Source organism: Perca fluviatilis, chromosome 5 (assembly GCF_010015445.1).
Source record: "Perca fluviatilis chromosome 5, GENO_Pfluv_1.0, whole genome shotgun sequence".
Lineage (NCBI taxonomy): Eukaryota > Metazoa > Chordata > Actinopteri > Perciformes > Percidae > Perca > Perca fluviatilis.
Genome location: NC_053116.1, coordinates 9,179,017 through 9,200,674, shown reverse-complemented (window position 1 = coordinate 9,200,674; position 21,658 = coordinate 9,179,017). Strand labels below are relative to the sequence as shown.

At 40.1% G+C, this 21,658-nt stretch overlaps 1 protein-coding gene across 11 annotated transcripts; it reads left to right on the top strand.

Annotated features, from left to right (window-relative positions):
• The first annotated feature begins 1,700 nt into the window (after positions 1-1,700).
• bcas1 (brain enriched myelin associated protein 1) lies at positions 1,701-19,988 on the top strand. 11 transcript variants are annotated; one of them, XM_039800345.1, is made up of 16 exons: positions 1,701-1,801; positions 1,968-2,057; positions 3,010-3,094; positions 4,155-4,321; positions 8,596-8,751; positions 9,940-9,996; positions 10,428-10,463; positions 11,086-11,301; positions 11,431-11,517; positions 13,310-13,351; positions 14,127-14,171; positions 14,316-14,381; positions 14,663-14,701; positions 16,383-16,505; positions 18,228-18,434; positions 18,895-19,988. In XM_039800345.1, the coding sequence occupies exons 2-16, from the start codon at positions 2,019-2,021 to the stop codon at positions 18,973-18,975; spliced, it is 1,446 nt and encodes a 481-aa protein (XP_039656279.1). In that variant the 5' UTR covers positions 1,701-1,801; positions 1,968-2,018; the 3' UTR covers positions 18,976-19,988. The 11 variants fall into 11 exon arrangements, with proteins under 11 accessions (XP_039656279.1, XP_039656280.1, XP_039656284.1 ...); XM_039800346.1 differs by lacking the exon at positions 10,428-10,463; XM_039800350.1 differs by lacking the exon at positions 11,431-11,517.
• Positions 19,989-21,658: the final 1,670 nt, after the last annotated feature.

Sequence of the window (21,658 nt, the reverse complement as noted above, 5' to 3'; positions counted from 1 at the left end):
ATAATTAAAAAAAAAGGTAATATATTGTGGCATCAAACATGGTCCTTCCATTACAGCTAAACACTCAAGCCAAATGTATCAGGTGCACTGTAAATGAAAATCCAGCCGGTTTGGTTTATTATTATTGGCATTCGTTTTCTTATAAAATGTGCTTACAATATGTCCAACAAGTTATTGTATCAACCGGAACTGCTGCTCTGTCAATTTATCTACAGCAAACAGTACTGCACCCAAGTTCAAATATTTACTGAAGACATCTGCAAAGCTAGAGCACTAGTCATCCAATTTAAACTATAGCTGCAGATATATAAGAGCTGTTGTATTTAATAACCGGAAATCATATAGTTCTGACTTCATCTTGATATGCCATTTCTTCCTACTAGTCTTACAATCAGTGGGCTTTTTGTAAGGGTGGTGTGCTACTGACAAATCTAGTAGTAAATCTAGTGCATATGCATTGTTACATCATGAAGACTTTGCTTGAGGTCGCTCAGGCGGGCCTTGCATGAAGTCAAAAATGCACAATCCAAACAGGGGAATCCAACTCCCACCTCAATGTGCAGGCCCATAGGCTACAATTGAGACATTGTCTCCATGGATTCCAAGCCTTGACATAATAAAATCAATAGATACTGCTCATTTTTTTTTTTTTTTTTTTTAACAATTGGTTTGCAGTTGTTTGGTAAATCAAAAGTTTATAATGTCTGGATTGGCTGATTAGCATAACAAGGCTTTTGTCAGCATGATCATAGCACACGCATTCACAAAAGCAGCAAAACAAAACAAAGATGAGAATAATAAAAGAAGGAAGAAATCACTTGATAAATAAAAAGTCAATTTGGCTTTGATCCCTTAACGCCTCTCAGACAGGCCCGTTTGTAATGATGCATTGACAAGGCCCTCAAAGACGTGTGGAAGTCTTCAGAGACAGATGATTTCATTACAGAGCTATTTGTATGCCTTGATTAGCTGTGATAATGGAGCCCATAATTGCTCTTTGCAACTCAGGAAAGCTTTTTTTAACCACATATTATCAAAGAAATGCAGTAGATATTGTAAGGCACATGTCAGTTTGATTATTTTTCTCAATTGTCTTATTATTAACAAACACTGAATCTGTAAAAACTCTGATCATATTGACATGCGCACATTAATACAACAGGGTTGTAAGTGCAAACAGTGGTGTGGGACTGGGGGTGGAAATGGGACTGAGTACCCAGGGCTCTAATGTGAGGAGGGCCCAAAAAGATGCTAGAATGAATAGCTGTGGATGCGGGGAGGGGCCCATAGAGAATGACTTTCTCCATGGCCCAGAATTTTGTGCTACGCCCCTGAGTGCAAACATATTTATTTCTGTTTTTGCCGTGTGCTAGAGTGCCAGGCCAATATCCTTAATACACATCCTGTAACTTCACAGCTACATTTGTCAACAAAAGTGCGCTGCAGCGCCTTATCAGAGTGTGACCGATTAGAGTGCAACCGCATTATGATCATGTCAGTCTATTTTCAGAGAATTAAGAGAAAGATTACCATGAGCTAATCATGAGCTTTTATTAAAGAGCACCAACACTCTGTTGGGCGGATAGTGGGCTCTTCACAGGAAGAAATCCAATTGATTACTTAAAAACAGTCCCACCCATTTCAAAGCACACACGCACACTGTGTATACACACTGTTAACCGCCTATACACACAGTTTGATACAGTTGGAGCAGCGAGCACATCTCTCTGACACGGTGACAGACTATTGCTGTATTTTTTCAGGAGGATATCACTTGCTTGACTTGCAGAGGTGTAACAAGGTAAGCTATTTGAAGGATACTAAAGTTAAGACGACGCCAAACTAATGCATGAACAGATGTACAGATTCTATCACTTCAAAGAAGTGTTGTCATTATTTGCAGTACATCTTTTTTTGTTTATACAACATAACAAAACCATATTTTTTTTTTCTTCTTTTTGTTTCAGTTGAATGTCAGTAGAAAAGCCTGCGTCTGAAGGTCTCGACTAGGCAAAAACATGGGGAACGAAAACTCCAAGAACGCGGAGCTGACCGAGGTAACAATTTTATGAAAAGTTACACACAAAACCTGTTATGCTATATACAGTCATGTGAAGAAATTAGGAAACCCATGCTAAAGTTGACTAAAAAGAGGAATAAAAAAATCATCTTTTGGAAATTGAGCTTAATGCCTTAATTAAAAAAAGAGGAAAAATCCAATCTTTAAGGGCACCAATTTTCTTTGTGAATGAAGAATGTATCGTAAATAAATAAATGTTCTTCCTTAAAATACAGGGGGCATAAGTAAGTACACTCCTATGTTAAATTCCCATAGAGGCAGGCAGATTTTTTATTTTTAAAGGCCAGTTATTTCATGCATCCTGATAAAGTTCCCTTAGCCTTTGGAATTAAAATAGCCCCCCCCCCATCATCACATACCCTTCACCATACCTAGAGAATGGCATGGGGTACTTTCCATAAAAACATCTCTCAATGCAAATCAAACCAGCTATTAGGCTAACTGAAATAAAACCATGCCAATCTCTAGGTATGGTGAACGGTATGTGATGATGTGTGTGTGTGTGTGTGGGGGGGGGGGTATTTTAATTCCAAAGGCCAAGGGAACTTTATCAGGATGCATAGTATCCTGGATCCATAAAATAACTGGAATTTTAAGGATAATAAATAACTGTATTTTAAGGAAGAACAAACATGATTTTTTTATTCCTCTTTTTAGTCAACTTTAGCATGGGTGTCCTAATTTTTTCACATGACTGTACCTGCAGTATCTACAACTTTGCGTCCTCTAAATCAGTGGTACGGCGCACATGGAATAGTAGATGTTAGTTGCTTCTTGGATCAGAGGTTTGATCCCTCTTAAGTATTTTCAAAATGCAGGATTATTCTCAGGTTCATTTTCAAAATCTGTGTTTCTGTTGAAATGTACCCCACTGTAAATAATGTTGTAGCGCTAACACATACCTATATGTCTTTATTATCTTTTTTTAGAATGGGAATATTCCTGGGAAGCATGGTAATGGATCAGTGAACGGCCTCTCTGCAAACATCACATCTAATGGATTGGAGATTGCTGGTGAGAGAGATTTTTTTTAATTATTTCTAATACATGATAATGATTTAACTGGGAATATGAAATATAGGCTATGCATGCAGATACAGTGTCACTATGAAGTTCCTTTCTCTAACTTTGGAAAATCTGAGGATGAGAGGAAGATTAGACTTTTTATAAAGATACTTTTTTAGGGCTTTTTCCTTTTATCAGAACAGCTGACGGAGAGACGGAGAGAAGGGATGACATGCAATAAATCAAAGACTGAGCCATATTTTTCAGCAGGGTACCCCAAAAATTCCCTTTCCCTGTAGCTTATTTTTTTACTGTTCTTTATCTCTGTTACATCGTATCTTACATTATGGGGAAATACTCAGTCAGTCTCTGACAGACGAAATCAGATGATCTTTCCATGTTTATGTTGGATTAGTCCTTTGGACTTTTATAAGGCTCTGTAAACACAGTGACTCACAGCTGGACAGTGCATTGAGGCTTTTAATTTAAACTATAGGCGTAGTCTCAGACATTGACAAGGAGCGATTATTCGACCTGTCATGGTGTGGTTTGTTTCTCTGCAGTTACAATAGTGCCGTAGGATTCCCACTGGCACCTAAGTTTGTCTAAGGGCTAATGTTGACTCTGGAGATAAAGATAATGTCACTATCTAGCACTGACTAGCCCATGTTTACTTCACGGACTATTCCACGACCATGCATGAGTTAAATGTTACATGCAAAGAGCTTAACATTCAAATCAAGACTGATATCTAATAGTCGTGACAGCTGTAAACGTTTTTGGCAAAGCAAATGCACACAGATAAGTAATTGTTAGATAAGAATAATTATTGCAACACGGACTTCACAATACAGACATCAGAACTTTGACACTATGAAGAACTAATAGTTTGATCTAAATGAAAAAAAACTAACTAGATTAACTAGCAATTCTATTTTTTTTTTCTTGTGCTAGTTTGCTTATTAAAAAGGTTGTCAGTCAGTTCGGTAACTACAGATTCCAGTCATATGTTGCCAACCCTTATGTTCACATGTTGACAACAGATTGATTGTTTTTTTGTTTTTTTCAGTTAACACTGAGACCATAGTCCAGCAAAATGCCGAGCCCCTCTCTTTAGAACTCGCCACAGAATCAACTCAGCCTGAAATCCTTGAAACCATCATTCATAAGAACCAGGTCAAGAAAGGTAATGAAGATCAAACAGATCTAAGTCTTCCTGCCACCAATCCACAGCCGGTGAGTGCACATTTCTGCGTTTGTTTTGCAATGTGATATTCTATATTCCTCTCATTGTCATCAAATCCCATTCGGTCGCCAAAGCCTCACTGTTGCACTGGGTGACACGTTCCCTCGTTATGATGAACATGGGCAATGTAGTTTATTTTGACTCAATCCCACATACATTGTCCTGCTGTTGGAAATAATCAGAGCAACAAATGAAAATAAAGTCCGTCACGAATGCAGTATTTAATCCTGTTTTAGTAGCATTTGCCAAAACATACAGTGCCCGAATCTTTTAGAAAAAGAGTTATAGTTTAATTTTTGAAAATGAAACTCGATATTTTTTAGCCATTTTTGAAGATTTACATCTTTGGGCTAAGTGCTACAGGCAGCAGGGCAAGGAAGTCAGGAAGCATTGAGAGAAGGGACTAATACATTGTTGGTTTTGGTCTTCTCATGGGATTTGTTGACAGTAAGGAGAACATAGAATAATTTCTTATCCTTTAATGTTTTGATCTAATCTATTATGCAATATGCCTGCCAAATTACATGAAGTTACTTAGATTATTAGTTAGTCAAATAAGACAATTTAAGTAGTACATAAGCCATTCCAAAAACAAATTGAAAAAAAGTAAAAGAAATAATTTCTGCAATCACTAAACAATTACATCACTGAGAGATTTTTCTTCTTTGTCTGCTGTCACAGTGTGATCGAGCACAAGGTTTGCATATGTGTCCCGGAAACAAACAAAGTGTATTTTATCTAAACGCGAATGTTGATTTTCACGATAAAGGAGTCGGCCTCAAGTGGAGAGGAAGCTGCCACGGTGACCGTCACTGTGCACCGAGAGGACTTCCAATATCCACAACCGAAAACTGAAACATCAACGCAAACGGACGGAGGAAGTCAAGCAGATATTTCAACGCAAACCGGTGAGGATGATGATGATACAACCACCACAGTGTCATCCTTTGTCATGGATGAGGAGGCTGTTGAAGACACCGCATATGATGAGCCCCGGGACAACCAGACCGCTGGGAACATCAGTGAAGAAATGGTGATGGAGAACGTGTACAGAGCGGAATGGGCAGAAGTTACTGGCATTGAAAACTACAAACCTGAGGAAAAGGTCGTGAATGGCCGTGAGGAAACGGAGCTGGAAATTGCTGCAGAACCAGAATCGAACCCAAAAGAATCAATCATAGAAGATGAAATAGACGCAGAGGAAAATAACATTGAGGAACCTGTGCCATTGGAGGTCTTTTACAGCCTTCCTAAGGTGGCGGCAGATAGTGTTGAGGTGGTTTTCACCGCTATTTCAGAATCCACTGACTCTCCGGCTGTAAACACCTCAGACCGGAGTGCAGATGAAGTCATTACTGAAGACAATGGGGAACGAGCTGGAGACATGTCAGCCCATGCAGTGCTGATTAAAACCGCTGAACCTGAGTCTAACGCTGCGACTCCTGAGGCCAGCGGAGCAAATGGCGTTCCTTCCCCAGGCCAAGAGCCAGCGACTACGCCGATGGAAGCAATCTCGGAGGTTGTTCGTGAGGAGCCTAACTCCACACCTGTGAACCAAGACATGCCCGTAGAGGAACTTTCTGTCCCTCTGGTGCCAGTCCGTCTAGTTAGGGTGGAATCTGCCCATGAAAAGGTCTCCGCCGATGATGCTTTTGCAGTTGAGGGTATACAGGGAATACGTGAACAAGAAAAACTCGACGATGAGTGGGAGTGTGATAGATGTCCTGAGGAAGAAATGATCACTGTGGAGGCTCCTGCCGCTGACTTTATCATCATCGAGGAACTTCCTGAAGATACTGAATCGATGCAGGAAGTTGTGACTTCAGATGAGAACGCCGAGGTCGGGGTAGACGCGATAAGTTATGTGGGACAAGACACATTTGAGGAAGCAGAACTAAGTCCTTTCTTTGTCAAAGACGACGCCGAGCTGACACTGGAGGCAGCGATCGACGCCCTCTCTCTAGAATTTGAATCCATTGCCATCACTCCTCCGGAGCCTGCAGTGGATGACGGCATCCCCCTGGAAGAAGACGTGATCACTGCAAGAACTTTTGTGCCCCTCGTTACTGAAAACATAGCTGAGGAAGCTGCAAACGTGCCGCCAACGGATGCCCCGGAAGAGTCGGAGCCTTGCGTTTCAGTCCAAGAGGAACTCGTAGAGGAGAACGTCGCCCCAGCCGACGCGCCAACTGATTCCACCCACGCCGTCTCTGGGGAGCCTGAATTAAAAAACAACATTCTGGTCGTCCTCCTCCAGACAATTGAAGATGAAATTACAGAAGAGATACCGCTTGAAACATTTAATCCCGGTGCTGTTTCAGCTGCCATTGAGGAGAACTGTGAAGACGCAACTTCAGATGAGCCTGTGTCAGAGTGTGTTAAGGCTGTTCTCGGGACCATCGTTGAAGAAATCAGCTGTTAGTTTGCAGTCTGCTTGCATATCAGTTGTTGAAGGATCAGCATATAGGCTTGGTGGTTTAAAGCTATCTTCAATCGGTTACAGTATCACTGTTACTATTCATGTGGCCCCAAAAGAAGAGCAGCAGTGAAATGTTGAAAGAATTGTCCGAACTTTTGTTTTGAAAAAACACTTTCAGATGTCATGTGTTTAATAGCATGTGATAATAACTGCAACTGGATTGTAAAATGATTTGTGTTTTATAATAATGCAAAGTGCTTGTTTTATATATCAGTGGTGGAAGAAGTATTCAGATCCTTTACTTAAGTAAAAGTACCAATACCACACTGTAGACATAATCTGTTACAAGTAAAAGTCCTGCATTGAAAATGTTACTTAAAGTGCTCATATTATGCTCATTTTCAGGTTCATAATTGTATTTAGAGGTTATATCAGAATAGGTTTACATGGTTTAATTTTCAAAAAACACCATATTTTTGTTTTACTGCACATTGCTGCAGCTCCTCTTTTCCCCCTGTGTGTTGAGCTCTCCGTTTTAGCTACAGAGTTAGGCATCTCACTTCTGTTCCATCTTTGTTGGGAGTCGCACATGCGCAGTAGCTAGGTAAGGACTACTAGCCAGTCAGAAGCAGAGTATGAGGGCGTGCCACGCTAGCAGCTAGGCGAGCATTATAACGTGTGTTACAAAGTGACCATGTTTGTCTCTGAAGTAAAGGTTGGACTACAATAGAACTGTTTGGAGCAGTTGGTGAACAGTGTTTTCTGTTGGAGATGGTAAGTCCCTTTGGGGTGGACTTTGGGCTTTTTCACTTTGTAAACCTATATCATGCACAAAAAAGATATATGACACAATAAAGGAAAGGGGGAAAGCCCAAAAGCATAATATTAGCACTTTAAGGGAAATGTACTTAAAGTATTAAAAGTAAAAGTATTCAATGCAGAAAAAAGTGGAAAGGATCCAAACAGTTGTGTGTTTAATGGTCTAATCATTTCAGCTGGACTTGTAGGTCATTATATTGTTGGGCAGTTTATATATATATATATATATATATATATATTTATATGTGTTTTGTGTGCAAAAATCTTAATGTGTAAAGTAACTAGTAACTAAAGCTGTCAGATGAATGTAGTGGAATAAAAAGTACACTATTTCTCTCTGAAATGTAGCGGAGTAGAAGTAGAAAGTGGCCTGAAAAAGAAAAGACCCAAGTAAAGTACAAATACCTCAACATTTGTTCCACAAGTACAGTACTTGAGTATATGTATTTAGGTACATTCCACCAATGTTATATATCATCAACACAAAGCTCACATTGTGAAGTGCCGAAACATTTTACAATAAAAACAAAAAGCAAAAACATCTTCATTTATGATTTTTGTTCATTACTTATTTGTATTCTTTTGGTCGTGACTTTAGTAACAATTGATACCTGCTTTCAGAAAAGAAAGAGAAGTAGTGACTTAGTTTAAAAAAAAAGAAAGGAATATGACATTTGACTCGGAATGAAAACTGAAGTGAACAGATTAACTAAAAATTATCTTAAAATCAGATTTGGTCAATTTTGTATTTTAAAGATGTCCACCATCAACACGCAGCAAGGTATTTGAGTTGCCTGGCATTTCTCAGGGCATAACTCTCGCACATTGTTGAATATCAATGAGTGAGGGGTGGGACACACACGCGTTAATAAAAGGCTGATTGTTGACAATGCCCCGAGTAGGCAGAGGCATGGTTGGAATTGTGCTCCCATCTCAATGCTGCGATTAAGACACTCACTGCTTGCATTATCAGCTGCGGCGCTCTAACATCATTCTCAAAGGCTAATTCTTTGTCATGGTGTATAGGAGGCAGCTAACCTAAAGCGAGCGTCAGAATCGTTAACGGTGCCAGAGAGTGTGACTCTAGACTCGGGTCCCGAGAAAGAAAAAGCTCCTGAAAGCGACAACGGAGAGGACAGTAACCCAGAAGAGAATCCAGTTATGAACTTCTTCAAAACACTAGTAAGTGACATGATTTGTGTGGCTTACACTAGATATTTCTAATTGCTTGTAAAATTAGACTGAATGGGAAAATACATTTTTTTAAAAGTGCTGTAATCAAAAGTGAAAAAAACAAATCCACCCTTGTTATCTCTGACTTCAGTTGAACGCTAACAGTTGCTCAGACAACAAAAATTAAGTTTTTGTTGTTTTAAAGCCTCACTAAAGTCAATATGTTATAATGTACTGTAGGGATCAGTGATAATTGATAATTGAAGAGTGAAAATGTTTAAACTTATATTTACTTCATTCTATGTTTGCGAAAAGTTTTATGGCAGTTAAGGTATCGATTTGCAAAGAAACTCCAGCACACTCTCTAACTTGCAAAGATACATTTATATACTTTTATTTTATAATTTTATTTATTTCCTTGGCCTGATGAAGGTCTAGTACCGAAACGTCGCCAGCTAATAAATTTAATTTGCAAGGAAGACAGTGTGCCGGAGTTTCTTTGCCACTTTTGACCTACTCGTCCCCCTCCTACACACCTGTCTCACGTTACAGATGTGCAGAAGTATTTTTCTGTTCTGAGTAAAGGTATCTATAACAAAATCTGCCATGATGACAGTGCCTGATGGAAAACCTACAACAAGCAGCTATTGTATTTCCTCTTCAGCGTGCTGTCTTTTGGATTCATGCCGTTTTAAAGAGTTACCATTGCCCTAGCCCCATGCTAATCAAGTCTCTGAACATGCGGGAATGTGGTGGCCTATTGTTCAGCCCATAGTGTGAGCTCACAAGGGAGGCCTGTGCGGTTGGAAGTTGAGATTTGTGAAGATAGAGCGAGGGCAGGCCTACGCCATCTCCGGAGCACAATGGCTATCACGATGACAGCGCATGTACTGTATGTGCTCTGTCCAGGCCCCTCTGTGTTCCTCACTTATCTTATCATAAAGGCCTATGTCAGCTTTCATGAAAGGCTTCTGTTTTATCTAAATCATTATTTTTCTGTTCCTGTTACATCAACTATATACGCTGACTCTGTTTTACGCTGCAGCTTCATTGCCAGGCAGCTATATGAAATAACACAATGCGCACATTTAACATTTAGAGGGTACGCATTTTGTTTTTCTTCTTATTTTCTTTTTGTCCGGCATGAATAAAAGCCATTGAAGACAGTTGCTTTTTTTTCCCCCCCTTTTTGCGCAGGTGACTCCCAAAATAACCAAAAAGGAAACAGCTACTCCTGGTGCCACAAAAGACCAGGTGAACAGATGTTTATAAAGCATTACATCAACTATAAAACATGTTAAATTATGAATTGACCATGACGGTACTACCGTCAGAATGGATTTCATTTTCTTGTTTGATTTTCTTTCATTATCCATTTTTCATCATCATGCTTATTTTGGTTTACAAAGTGCTACCAGTGAACTCAGTACTGTAAGGGTTTATTTTTTGACTAGTTGAATATATATTGATTATTCTGTCTATATCTACTTTAGTTTCATTTCTGTTTCTGCTTGGATTTACCATCTCCCTGATTCCAAAAAAGAACTTGTTATTTCTAAAGAACCAATATGTGTGTATATATATATATAGCACATGTACACAGGCTTTTTTTATTGTTGCAGATCTTTGTTTGCTTCAGTTTCACTTGATTTCTCTAACTGCTTCCTTTTTCTGTTGCCAAATAGTCCCAGATGGAGAACCAACCAGCAGTAACCACTACTGTGAGCACATTGCCCATTACGTTTTTTCATTTGTTTTTATTTATTTTTATCTTAAAGAATATATTTATTGGACATATAATTATAATAGAAATGCGATTTTATTTGTTAATGTTGCATTGTACCCTCATTAAATTTTTAATAGTTTATTTTGGACGGAAGTTGCTAAGCTTAAAGGTGCTGTAGGCAGGATTGTGAAGATCCAGGACTTAGCCAAAGAATTTGAACATCGACAACTTCTCAGTCCCTCCCCCCTTTCCGCTAAAGCCCAAAACGGTCTCCTAAGCCCCTCCCCCCACAAGGGAGAATGAATGCATGTGCATGAGCAGTGATTGACACGCAGTTAGACATACCCCGCCCTGATTGGTGCACCTGAACAGGGAGCTGTGGATTTTTTTTTATTATTACCTGCTTCATGTAGTTCTACTGGAACATAGGGTCAGTTTCAGCAAATATGACAGAAAGTTAGTTTTTTAAGGCTTACTTACTGCACCTTTAATTGATCACTGCTGAGCATTAATTTTATCATACATCGCATACAATTGTGTGTCTTCAGATATATTTGCTGTTAAAGGTGACTATGTGGACAGTTTCCTTTCCAAACCAAACGCTCTCTCTCGAATAGGTTGCACAAGTATCTGAGCCGCCCGCAGCACCCAAAGGAATGTCTTACCCACCACCACCTCCTCCGGAGCCACCGAGAATGGAAATCAAGGGAGAACCAGCTGCCAAACCTGTCAAACCCACACCCAAAGAAGAACCCAAAGCTGCTGCAAAGGAAGCCGAGTCCCCAAAAGGAAAATCAGCCAGAGTTGCTCTGAGCAAATTCTTCCGTCCAAAGGTAAATAAACAGCAAACTGGAGATTGCAAGAGTAGATCATTACTTTAAGGGATGGTTATTTTTTTCAGTGAGTGCAATGTTCCACAGTGAAATCCCATTATAACGTAGTGTGAAATATGTGAATTTGAGGTACTGCTAGGTGTCAAGGCATCCAAAGGCAAGGGTGCTTCAGCAAGTGGAGCCAAAACCCCGGCCAAGGCCAAGACTGCAGCAGTGGTACAGTAGCGTATCGTATTCTCAAACTGACTACGGCTCATCCTGTTACTAACTGAACAAGAGCTGGTTTGTCTGGAGGTGGCAGAAACTGAACAATATGCTGTTTCCAAATTGGAACACGCAGGAATTGTGTAATTTATCCGGCTGTGAACCCCATCCAGGAGAATCAGGTTTTGTTGTTCTCAAAAAACAAAAACGTGACTCGCTCCCAGCGCGTCAAAAGAACGACGCTTGGTCAGGTGCCTTTTGGCGTTTGTTAATGACGCAAAAAGTCTCCTTTAGCGTCTCAGTCAGACGCAGGGGCACTTTCACTTTATTCCAATGTAATTCCATCCACGGCGATATTTGACACGCTGGGTATCACTTTGGGGTCATTTTTCGACGCCTGGTCATGACCGATTAGCTTCACTTTTTGACGCTCTGGATCGCGACCGTTTTGGCGTCATTTTTCAACGTGCAGCGTAAAACCACTCTTTCATCTAGAGAAAGATCGTGGGTGTGGTTAAGAAATTTACGTTTAAGTGACATGCGATACAAGAACAAGACAGATAGGATTAGGTTGTTTAGGATTATGGTTTGGGCTAATTATTTATTTGATCTTATTAGATGGTGCATATATAGACAGGAAAGGGGGGAGAAAGACAGACTCAGGACTCAGAGTGCACACTCTACCGGGTGAGCTAGATGTCGCCCCAAAGTCCTGTGTTGTTTGACCCATCCACCACCCCAACCAATCTCCTTACGCGGAATTTCGGTCTTCCATTCTACTCGCTATTGTTGTCGCTCCTAATACTACGTCATCTTACAGCGCCTCGGTCGAGCTACTGCTCTGCCCCGTGCGTTCCATACAGACGCTAAAGGGTGATTTTTTTCGTCGGTATCTGACGCTGAGAGACACGGACCAAGCATCTGTATTTGACGAGTTGGGAGTGAGAACGGGTTGGTCAGGAAGGCATGTAGGCCTAATAATAGCAATAGCATGACTTATAGGTTTCCCTGGGGAAAAAAGCCTCATGTTAGCGCCAATGTTTCTACCACAGTCCATATTTCCATCATATTCCCAACATTTAAGTTGCATTAGTGTTTCATTAAATAAAAAAATATATTTTGCTTCTTTGCCATAGAGTTAGATGAGACGATCAATACCACTTTCATGTCTGTGCGCTAAGTATGAAGCCAGGGCCAGGAGACAATTAGCTTAGCTTAGCATAAAGACATGGGAGGAAATGGGAGGAAAACAGCTAGCCTGGCTCTGTCCAAAATTCAAAAAATACAGTACCATCACCTCTATAGCTCACTAACATACGCATTGACTAGTTTGTTTAAACTGTGCTGTTACTCATCTTGACTCCTGAAAGTCGATGCGCCCAGCCACGAGAACTTGACATTTTTGCACTTCCGTTTTTGTGGAAATTAAACAAATGAGACGCAGTGAGCTTTACAGGCCCTGGTAGATATATTTGTGAACTTTTGAGAGAGAAAGGCTAGCCGTTCCCCCTTGCTTCCAGTTTAATGCTAAGCTAAGCTAACCGCCTTCTGGCTTCAGCTCCACTCTAAGCTCACCGACATGAGAGCGGTATTAATCTTCTCATCTAACTCTCGACAAGAAAGCACATACATGTTTCCCAAAATGTCAAACTATCCCTTTAACCTGTTCATATGAGTCAGCATCCATTGCCGTACTAACATATTAAGCTGTTCATAATTAAAACTTTCCCTCATCTTTTGAGGACATCTCCTGTCTGTCTCGATGGCTTTTACTAACAATAAGAATTCCTTCACTGTCCTGCAGACAATCAGAGATGCACCAGCACAGCCGGCGGTAGAAGTCCAGGTAAACTAGAGAGCATGCCCAATCTTCTCAGCTCTATTGTTCTCAATAGTCTTTCAACAAACGAGCACAGACGGTCTTACTATGAATCATCTTTTAAGGATTACAGCAGGGGCGGAGCCAGATGTTGTAAACGTTCAGGGGTCAGCCCAAATCTAGGGAGGGTCCGGGGTCGTGCTCCATTTAGGGCAGCTATGTGCACTATTTTTCAAGCCATGTGATAATAGAATGCCTACAAATCTGTACATCATACGGGGAAAACATGATAGTTGCCAAGGAAAGAAATCATGCTGTATAGCCTACACCCTATTTCGTATCAAGTTGTAATTCTCCAACTCTCTTTATCATTCTGAAACCAGAACACAACACCTTCAGATGACTTATTTTCACTTCTGCCACCTAAAAAAGAGGCAAAAATTGTCTGTTGTATTAAGTTACATAATGTAGGTAGGGTAGGAATTTGGCATAAACAGCAAAAACTAATCTTAAAACCTATTTTGAGTTGAGTTCACAGAATAGAAGGTAATATTTCCCCAGTAATAGAACAGTTGCTCTATTGATTTGCCAGTCAGAGAGACTGAGGGGAAATTATTTTAAAACTCTAAAAGATTCGGGGCTTTTGAGAACACATTCGGGGCTGCCTGCCCCAAGAACCACCCCCCTTCGCTCCGCCCCTGGATTACAGCTGTACTCATAACAGACATGCTGCAGTAAATTAAAGCACTTTTACATCATAATTTGCATCTCTTCCGATTAAAAAAGTAGTTTTGCTCTGCAGGAGACACCAGTGGTGCCACAGCCAGTTGTCGCTGTAGAAGTCCAGGTAAATCAAAGGAGAGTTCTCAATCTTTTTTAGGGAGTGGAACAAGCATCTGATCCTCTGATTACATCACATCACTATCTTCTAAACTGCATGTTGTTTTCCACACATGTTCTACTGACTAATGACTAATTTGCATCTGCTCAGAGTGAAAATAATGTTGGACACCATGAGACAGCAGAGGAGGTGGCACAGCCAGTTGTAGAAGAGCAGGTAAATCAGCAGGAAGTGCTCGGGAATATTAATTCTTAATTTTCCTCACTCTGCAGGCACCTCTGACATGATGTTGTATCAGATGTACCAAATATTACGTTGAACCAAAAATAATCTTTCATTCATTACAGTTAACACAAATTGGCATTGGCAGTTTGTTATTTTTTTTTTCATGTTTTGATTCATTTATTCATTCATTGGTTATGTTTTTATCACCAATTTTTGCATTTCATACAGCATCTCAATTGATGGGAAAACAAATAATGTTTCCTTCCCTGCAGGTGGTCGAGGAGGTACCACAGCCAGTGGTAGAAGCTGAGGTAAATTCAAGGAGTTCAACATTTTGGGAATTACGCTTTTCTTGATTTCTTGCCAAGATTTAGCATTGCCAGCTGCACGATTATTATGGTACCTGTATGATAATTTAGTTCTCAGTTTATTTACTTGTTTAATTAGCTTAGCTTATGGCCTTAAACTGTTTTTATGCAAAATATAAACAGGCAAGTCGTACCATCTTATAATTTTGTATAAGTAGGCTATTACAAACATTGTCAGACTGATGGACACATGGACACATACCCCCTACGTCAGCTTGCTTTAAAAATGAAAAATGATGAGGGTAGACTTGTAGGCGTGTCAATAAGTAGTTTTTTGTAAAATTACACATTTACGCATATTTGTTCTTGTGGTTATGTGTAGCCTAGCGTATGCTAGTTTAAGTTTAAGTGCAGCTGAAGTTGTCAGCGGAGTCCAAGAAGAGTTTCCCTAAGGGGAAAATAAAGTATAATTAAATTGAATTTATTGGATTGAACATTTCCCATCATGCAACGCTGCTTGCGTTTGAGTTAGATGAGAAGATCACTCTCATCTCGGTCTGTTAATAGTGCGTTCCATTTGTACTCGAAAGTCAGATTTTCCGAGGTCACAGTCGGAAGCACGCCCTCTGAACTCGGATTTCTGAGCTGGGAAGTCAGACAACCTCTGAGTACCCCGAATTCAAAATTCAACATGGCTGCACCATGCATCAACAGCATTGAAAGCTGCAGTAACATACAGTTATTAGCACTTCTGTCTCTTTTGTGTCTCACTAAATCAGTCGTACACAAAGTCCTCTCCAACTTCTATCTGTGGACATGTTGTAATGCGTTGTTATCCACTGCTATTGCTAACAATGGCTAACCTGGCTAGAGCTACCCCGCAATGAAATCCGACCATGAATCCGACTTGTTAAATCGAATGCAGTCAACTCGGGTGTGACTTCATTCCCAGCTCCGGCTTCCAAGTTCCGAGGTAAACGGAACGCACTATGGCAAAAGCTAGCAGCCGCTTAGCTTAGCTTAGCATAATGGCTGGAAACGGGTAAACAATTAGCCTGGTCCTTTCCGAGGGTAACAAAACCTGCCCGTTAGCACCTCTAAAGCTCACTAATTAACACGTTATATCTGATAAAAACCACAATTTTTAGTTTTTACATTCCACTTTTACTTACTAAATAAATATGACATACAAACAGTAAGGTTTCATGACCTTTGGACAGAGCCAGGCTAATTGTTTCCCCATGGTAACATTCTTTATGCTAAGCTAAGCTAAGCTAACTTTTTCCTGCATCATAGGTATGACAATCTTCTCATCTCTTGGCAGGAAAGCAAATAAGCGTATTTCCCGATGTTTCCAACTATTCCTTTAAAGGAGAATTCTTCAGTGGAGACATATCTTTTCCTATTTTGTTGTCCTTTTTTTTCTTACAGACAATAACGTACTTTACCTTTGTGCATGATGTGTGGGCTCCTTCATTCTTACAGGGATGGTTTTTTTTATCAGATGTCTCTACTTCCTTTTCTGCTATGATCCTGCCTGGATATTTCCCCCTTTTACCTCTTCTTTCACTTCATAGGTGGCTGCTTCTACCCTCACTCTGTCTGCTTCAGTCATGGTCATGCCTTTAATTTGTAAATATACTCATCATGATATGTATTTTCTCCTCTGCCGTTTCGATAATAGAAGGTGGATCCCTCAAAAGCCGGCACCCTGGAGGCTGCTGCAAAGCCAGAACCGCCACCGCCTGTTCAGGAAGCAAAAAAAACAGCCTCAAAATCATCCTTCTTTTCTCTCTTCAAGCCTAAAGTAAGGACCTATTCACTTAAGCCTGTATGGCTTTTTTTAAATATCTGAATTGTGCTGGAAATGCTAAACAGAAAGTAACAAATGAATGTGAATTTGAGGTACTGTTAGACAACATGACCACAAAAGTCCAGGCAGCCTCCACAAGTGGAGTTCGTCTCCTCAGGAGAACAACTGGTGTGGTAAATACTCTTACCTCTGGAGAATAGACGCACTATTAACCGGAGTCATTTAATCAATTACATCTGCTCTAAAAGAAGTTTTTGGCAGAAGTGTTTTTTTTTTCTCCATTTGTTAATATATTTGAAGATCATAACAACACATATCGGTACTTCTACTATCACTCATAATGTTGCAGTTGCTCAGACTACACTGTATCCTAACAGCTGGTATACATCTTAATGTCACTTCAAATGTCACATCTGAAGTCATCTCAAAGTCCATTATTGAGTGGAGCACATCAGACATTGTTACATGTAATGATACAGAAGCAGACACGTGCACACATAGACATCAAAGGGGCACCTGCCCTTTTTCTTCCTCAAGAGAAAGTGCCCTTTTTCTGGGGAGCTTATTTTTCTCCCTTTTAAATAAATGAATATATATATATCTGTTGCCGCACAGCTTCCCTGTAAAAAAAAAAAAAAAAAGGTATCTATTGAATAAAAAAAAAAAAAGGTATCTATTGAATAAAAAAAATAATAATAATAATAATAATAAGGTTGGGAGATTAGACTTTCTTGAGTTCTGGTTTAAATAAATTGGAAATCTTGGAACATACCAACGACTGTATGTACAACTATCACTAAGTAAATATTAATTATCTAATAATTGCCATAACAATGTGATTTAATGTCAATTAAGTCACCTCTTGTGGGGCTCAATAGTGCAAGTCTCATAATATATACTAAACTATCAATTTGGAGTTATGATTAATTCATTAAAATGAATAAACTATAATGTTACCATATCAATAACTAGCAGAAATGGAAGGATTTTGGAGTTCTTGTCGCAGAAGAGGTTGGCAAGATTCACTTTTGTACAAAACGACATAGACAGCAGCTATATCCCAAAGTGTTTATTCACCAACAGTACTGACAGATCACAACAGTAAGTCCACAAGTCAGAGTTCTGTTAATATTTTTCCTTTTTTTTTTTTTTTTTATAAAACGTTATGAGCCCCTGTCCAGACTGATCTCATGAAGTGTGCCATTATTGGCGTGTTATCAAGACGCATACTCGCTTTGTAGCGTGTTTATCAACGCCGTTTGGCCTCCATTGACTTACGTTACCCTGCGATTGCGTGTGAATTTACGCAATTTGACTTTCACCCAGGAGAGCGTGGATCGTGTCCCGCATGTTGCGTTTCCTTCGTTTCCTAAACTCAACCGTCGCTTTGTTCTTTTCCTAAACCCAACCGGTTCTTCTTTTCCTAAACCCAACCTGTCCGCTGTATACGGCGCTCAAAATGCATCCAGATAACACGCCACTTGGCGTGTATGTTTACGTCCGCTGTATACAGCGTAGACATACAATATAGCTCAAAATGCGTACAGATAAAACACCACTTGGTTTAAGAAAGTGGGCGTGTATGTTTACGCGAAGTCGTGATGTCATGTTGCCCTGACCCCCAAAATGTCTGTGCACGTCCCTGTAGAGAAGGCTGCTCTCAGACTGGTATTGTTCAGTTTTTTTTTTTGTATTGTGCGTCTGCAACCCTTTCAGGCTGCTGATCCCCAGAAGGCGAGCCCTGCCCCAGCTGCAGCAGAGACAGTAAAAGCCAAAGAGGAACCCAAAGCAGCAGCCAAGTCATCAGAGGCGGTCGTAGACAACAAACCAGCTTCGGTGGCCCCCCAAGCTGGAGATGATGCAGCCAATGTGCCCAGGAAACTGGAGAAGAGGAACTCAATCCAACTGTTCTTTAAACATCTGGTAACGAGAGCGGCCCTTTCCCTCTTGACGTTGCTGACTCTTTATTCAGGTGTTAATGTGAATGGCCCTGCGCATTGCAACATGTTGCAGCTCCATCCCCACTAGATGGCAGCAGCAGCTCATAAAGGTTTGGGCCGGACCCAATTTCACAGGGCAGTGCACAGCATGTGACTTGTTTTGCACTGGTTTGGTTTTAATAATTCACTGTTAATAAATTAAGAAAAAAAGTAAGAAAATAAGAAGGTACTATAAAAATACAAAAAAAGGCAAAGACCTCAAGTTAAAATTGGTCCAAACAAGTAGCATCAAAAACAAGGTTTCTAGGAGACTTCAATCAAATGAAAATACATATATGTAATGGGTCAGATAGGAGTTCAGATTTGGCATGGAGGATGACATGACTCTTTCAATAAAAGAATGAATGAACATTCACAATTTTTCTTTCCCCTTTACATTTCAGGGTCAGAAACGTAACTCGACAGATGCCGGGGTCCAGACAGAGCCGGTCCCTGTTGCTCCAGCAGCTGAGAAGGCCAAATGAAACCAAAGCCAACAATACAGTTTCCCTGTACAGACCCCCCCTCTCTTTCTTGCTCTTACTCAATCTTTATCTCTCACTCTGTCTCATCTCCCTTTCAACTCTTATTGAATTACTTTAACTCCTTTTTTATTTTTATTTTGTTACTGTTCAGAAGTTACAATATGGAAAGAAAAGTGACACGAAGGGTAAGAGCATGTTGTTGAAAGACGAAGAGTGGGCAGGTAGTTGAACATGTGGCGATTTGAAATGGTCCAAGGCGAGGTTATTGAGATACATATATATATATTTATATATTTTTTGGACATTTAAATGTCTTGACACATATAGCAATGTGAGTGTGAAACCTTTTCTACAGACATTCAATGTGACTTCTCTCTGTTCTTGCGACCTAACACACCGGGCTTATGCAACAGACGGTACCATGCTTTGCTTTTAGCAATTACTTTGTCAAAAGGGTTCTATTTTTACAGTTCACACCAGAAAAAAATCACGCAGTTGTGGCTATGCAGAGGTTAATATGAAATGACATTGAAATAAGTACTTAAATCTATATGACATTAAAATGAAAAGCTCCTAACAGAGCTGATGAGAGGAGCATTTCCGTATATAACAAATTGCACTTACAGGTTTTGTAACTTTATGAAAGCTATATGTAGACTAAAGCGCACACGTATCCTAACAGTCATGTATTGGGCCATATGGGAAAATCACAATCTTTACTGTTCTGTGGGGAACTGATTGTTAAGTGTAACAAATTCATCTGAGGTGGCAAAATGGTGTCGCTGTGCCACTGTGTCCTTGTGGTATGTTTTGCAGTCGTCATAAATCCCAGTTGATTAGCTTTTCATTTAACTGTAGCACTTTGTGTCATGGAATTTAATGGAAGTCTTATGGTGTTAGTCATTCGTGTTTGGCATGTGTGCAATTAATATCATTCTTATGTTTGCCTAAATGTATGTATGCGTGCATGTGTAACTTCAGCTATCTCGAAGACAATAAATATGTTCACAGTTTGTTTGATCTTCTTTAAGACTAACTCGGTGTTGTAAAAACTGCAAAGAAATATGTGGTTCAGCAAGTTTGGCTAAAATCACAAAGGGCATTCTTCCAAATCATTTTAATGCACACAAGTTAAATCACTAAACTTGGGGCCTAATTGGGCGTGATACACCAGTTACACCTCGCTGTGTTGGGTGTAGAGGCACATACTGTAAGCCTTACTCATCTATGTGTTTATTTGTATGGCTGATAGGGTTGGGCATCGTTTGGATTTTAACAATTTCGATTCCAATTCCGATTCTTCCTTTCGATTCCTGGTTCTTATCGATTTTTCGATTCCGATTCTTTGAGGGGTGGAGTTGAAACAGGTCACATGCTTATTTTCACAAATAAGGAGGATACAGTTTTATTTTGATTCAACGGTGGGTTGCAGTTTTACCGGGCTTTTTCAACGTAAAATAAAGCCGCACTAGAGCGCCGATTACTGTGCTCCAAGGATGCGACACAACAAGCGCCTGGCCGCTACAGAAATCCCAAAACTCGCCCATTTTAAATTTGGAACCCATGATCAGATTTGAAACCAAATCCTCTTAACGATTCCAAACGATTCCAATAAAGAAACGATTCCACCGGAATCGCAATTTGTGAAATGATTCTCGGTTCTCAATGCCCAATCCTAACGGCTGACAGACAAGTGACAGTTTGTCTGACAGACGTGGTCGCGAAAAAGAAAACTGACCGGCCGCGGCGCAGGCCAGTCATTTGTAACTGTAAACACAGGCCGAGAGACGGCTGCTGGCCATTTGCGTTCCTTAGAGTCCATGAGACACCTTAGAGATAAAAGATGCAAAACGAGATCGAAGGAATTGTACAGTTCAGGTAAAGGAAGCCCTCAAATCTTCTATTAGCATTTATGATGTCATTTATATGATGGATAGCACCGTGTGCAGTCTTTGGAAGGATGTGTTTTAGATAGTAATGTCTGACACCCACCATTCACCCGCCATTAAGTGATGAGTCGCGGCCCCCGAAGGCATAACTCACGTTGCTCCTTTGTTATCAATGAGACACACTCTTCTTGCATTACCTTCTGGAATAGTTGTGATCATTTTAAATCGTGCATCAAAGTAATTGCCACGGCACTTAAGGAGAGAAAAAAAAAAAGTGAGGTATTGCTTGCAGAGCATAAGACATGTGGGCCATTGTCTGTACTTCCCCCTGAGGATTGTTTCAAATTAAGATGAATGGGTGAGGTTTTTGCCAAAGGTATCGCTGGTATGTGCAAAGAGCTTAATAATAAATAGAAAATAATCACGTCTTAACATTACCTTAAGATAAAAAAAATAAAAAATAAACGTTATAGTACCCGCACTGCACATCACCACCGCTTCCTGATGCTTTTACTTTCTCATGCTGTTATTAGGAAATTCACTCAGCCTTTTTTTGCACCCGAAAAATGGTGCAGATGAAGACAACAGCTATGTATGTCAGGGTGTTTAAAGGAACGCCTTTTGTTTACATCATATTTCACGAGGGCTAATCAATCCCTTCCGCACAGTCGCAGGCAAAAGGCCTGCGACTGTGTGGCTTATTAAAAAATAGAAAACGGTTATAGGAATTGGATTTAACCATGCATAAAGATTGTACACACCGCACAAGATGTGCTTGGCCCGCCACCGTGTTG

Coding starts and splice junctions, on each gene's coding strand:
- bcas1 (XM_039800345.1), top strand. CDS start 2,019: ATGGGGAACGAAAACTCCAAGAACGCGGAGCTGACCGAG. Junction 13,352..14,126: donor AGCCGGCGGTAGAAGTCCAG/GTAAACTAGAGA, acceptor TTTGCTCTGCAG/GAGACACCAGTGGTGCCACA. Junction 14,172..14,315: donor TTGTCGCTGTAGAAGTCCAG/GTAAATCAAAGG, acceptor GCATCTGCTCAG/AGTGAAAATAATGTTGGACA.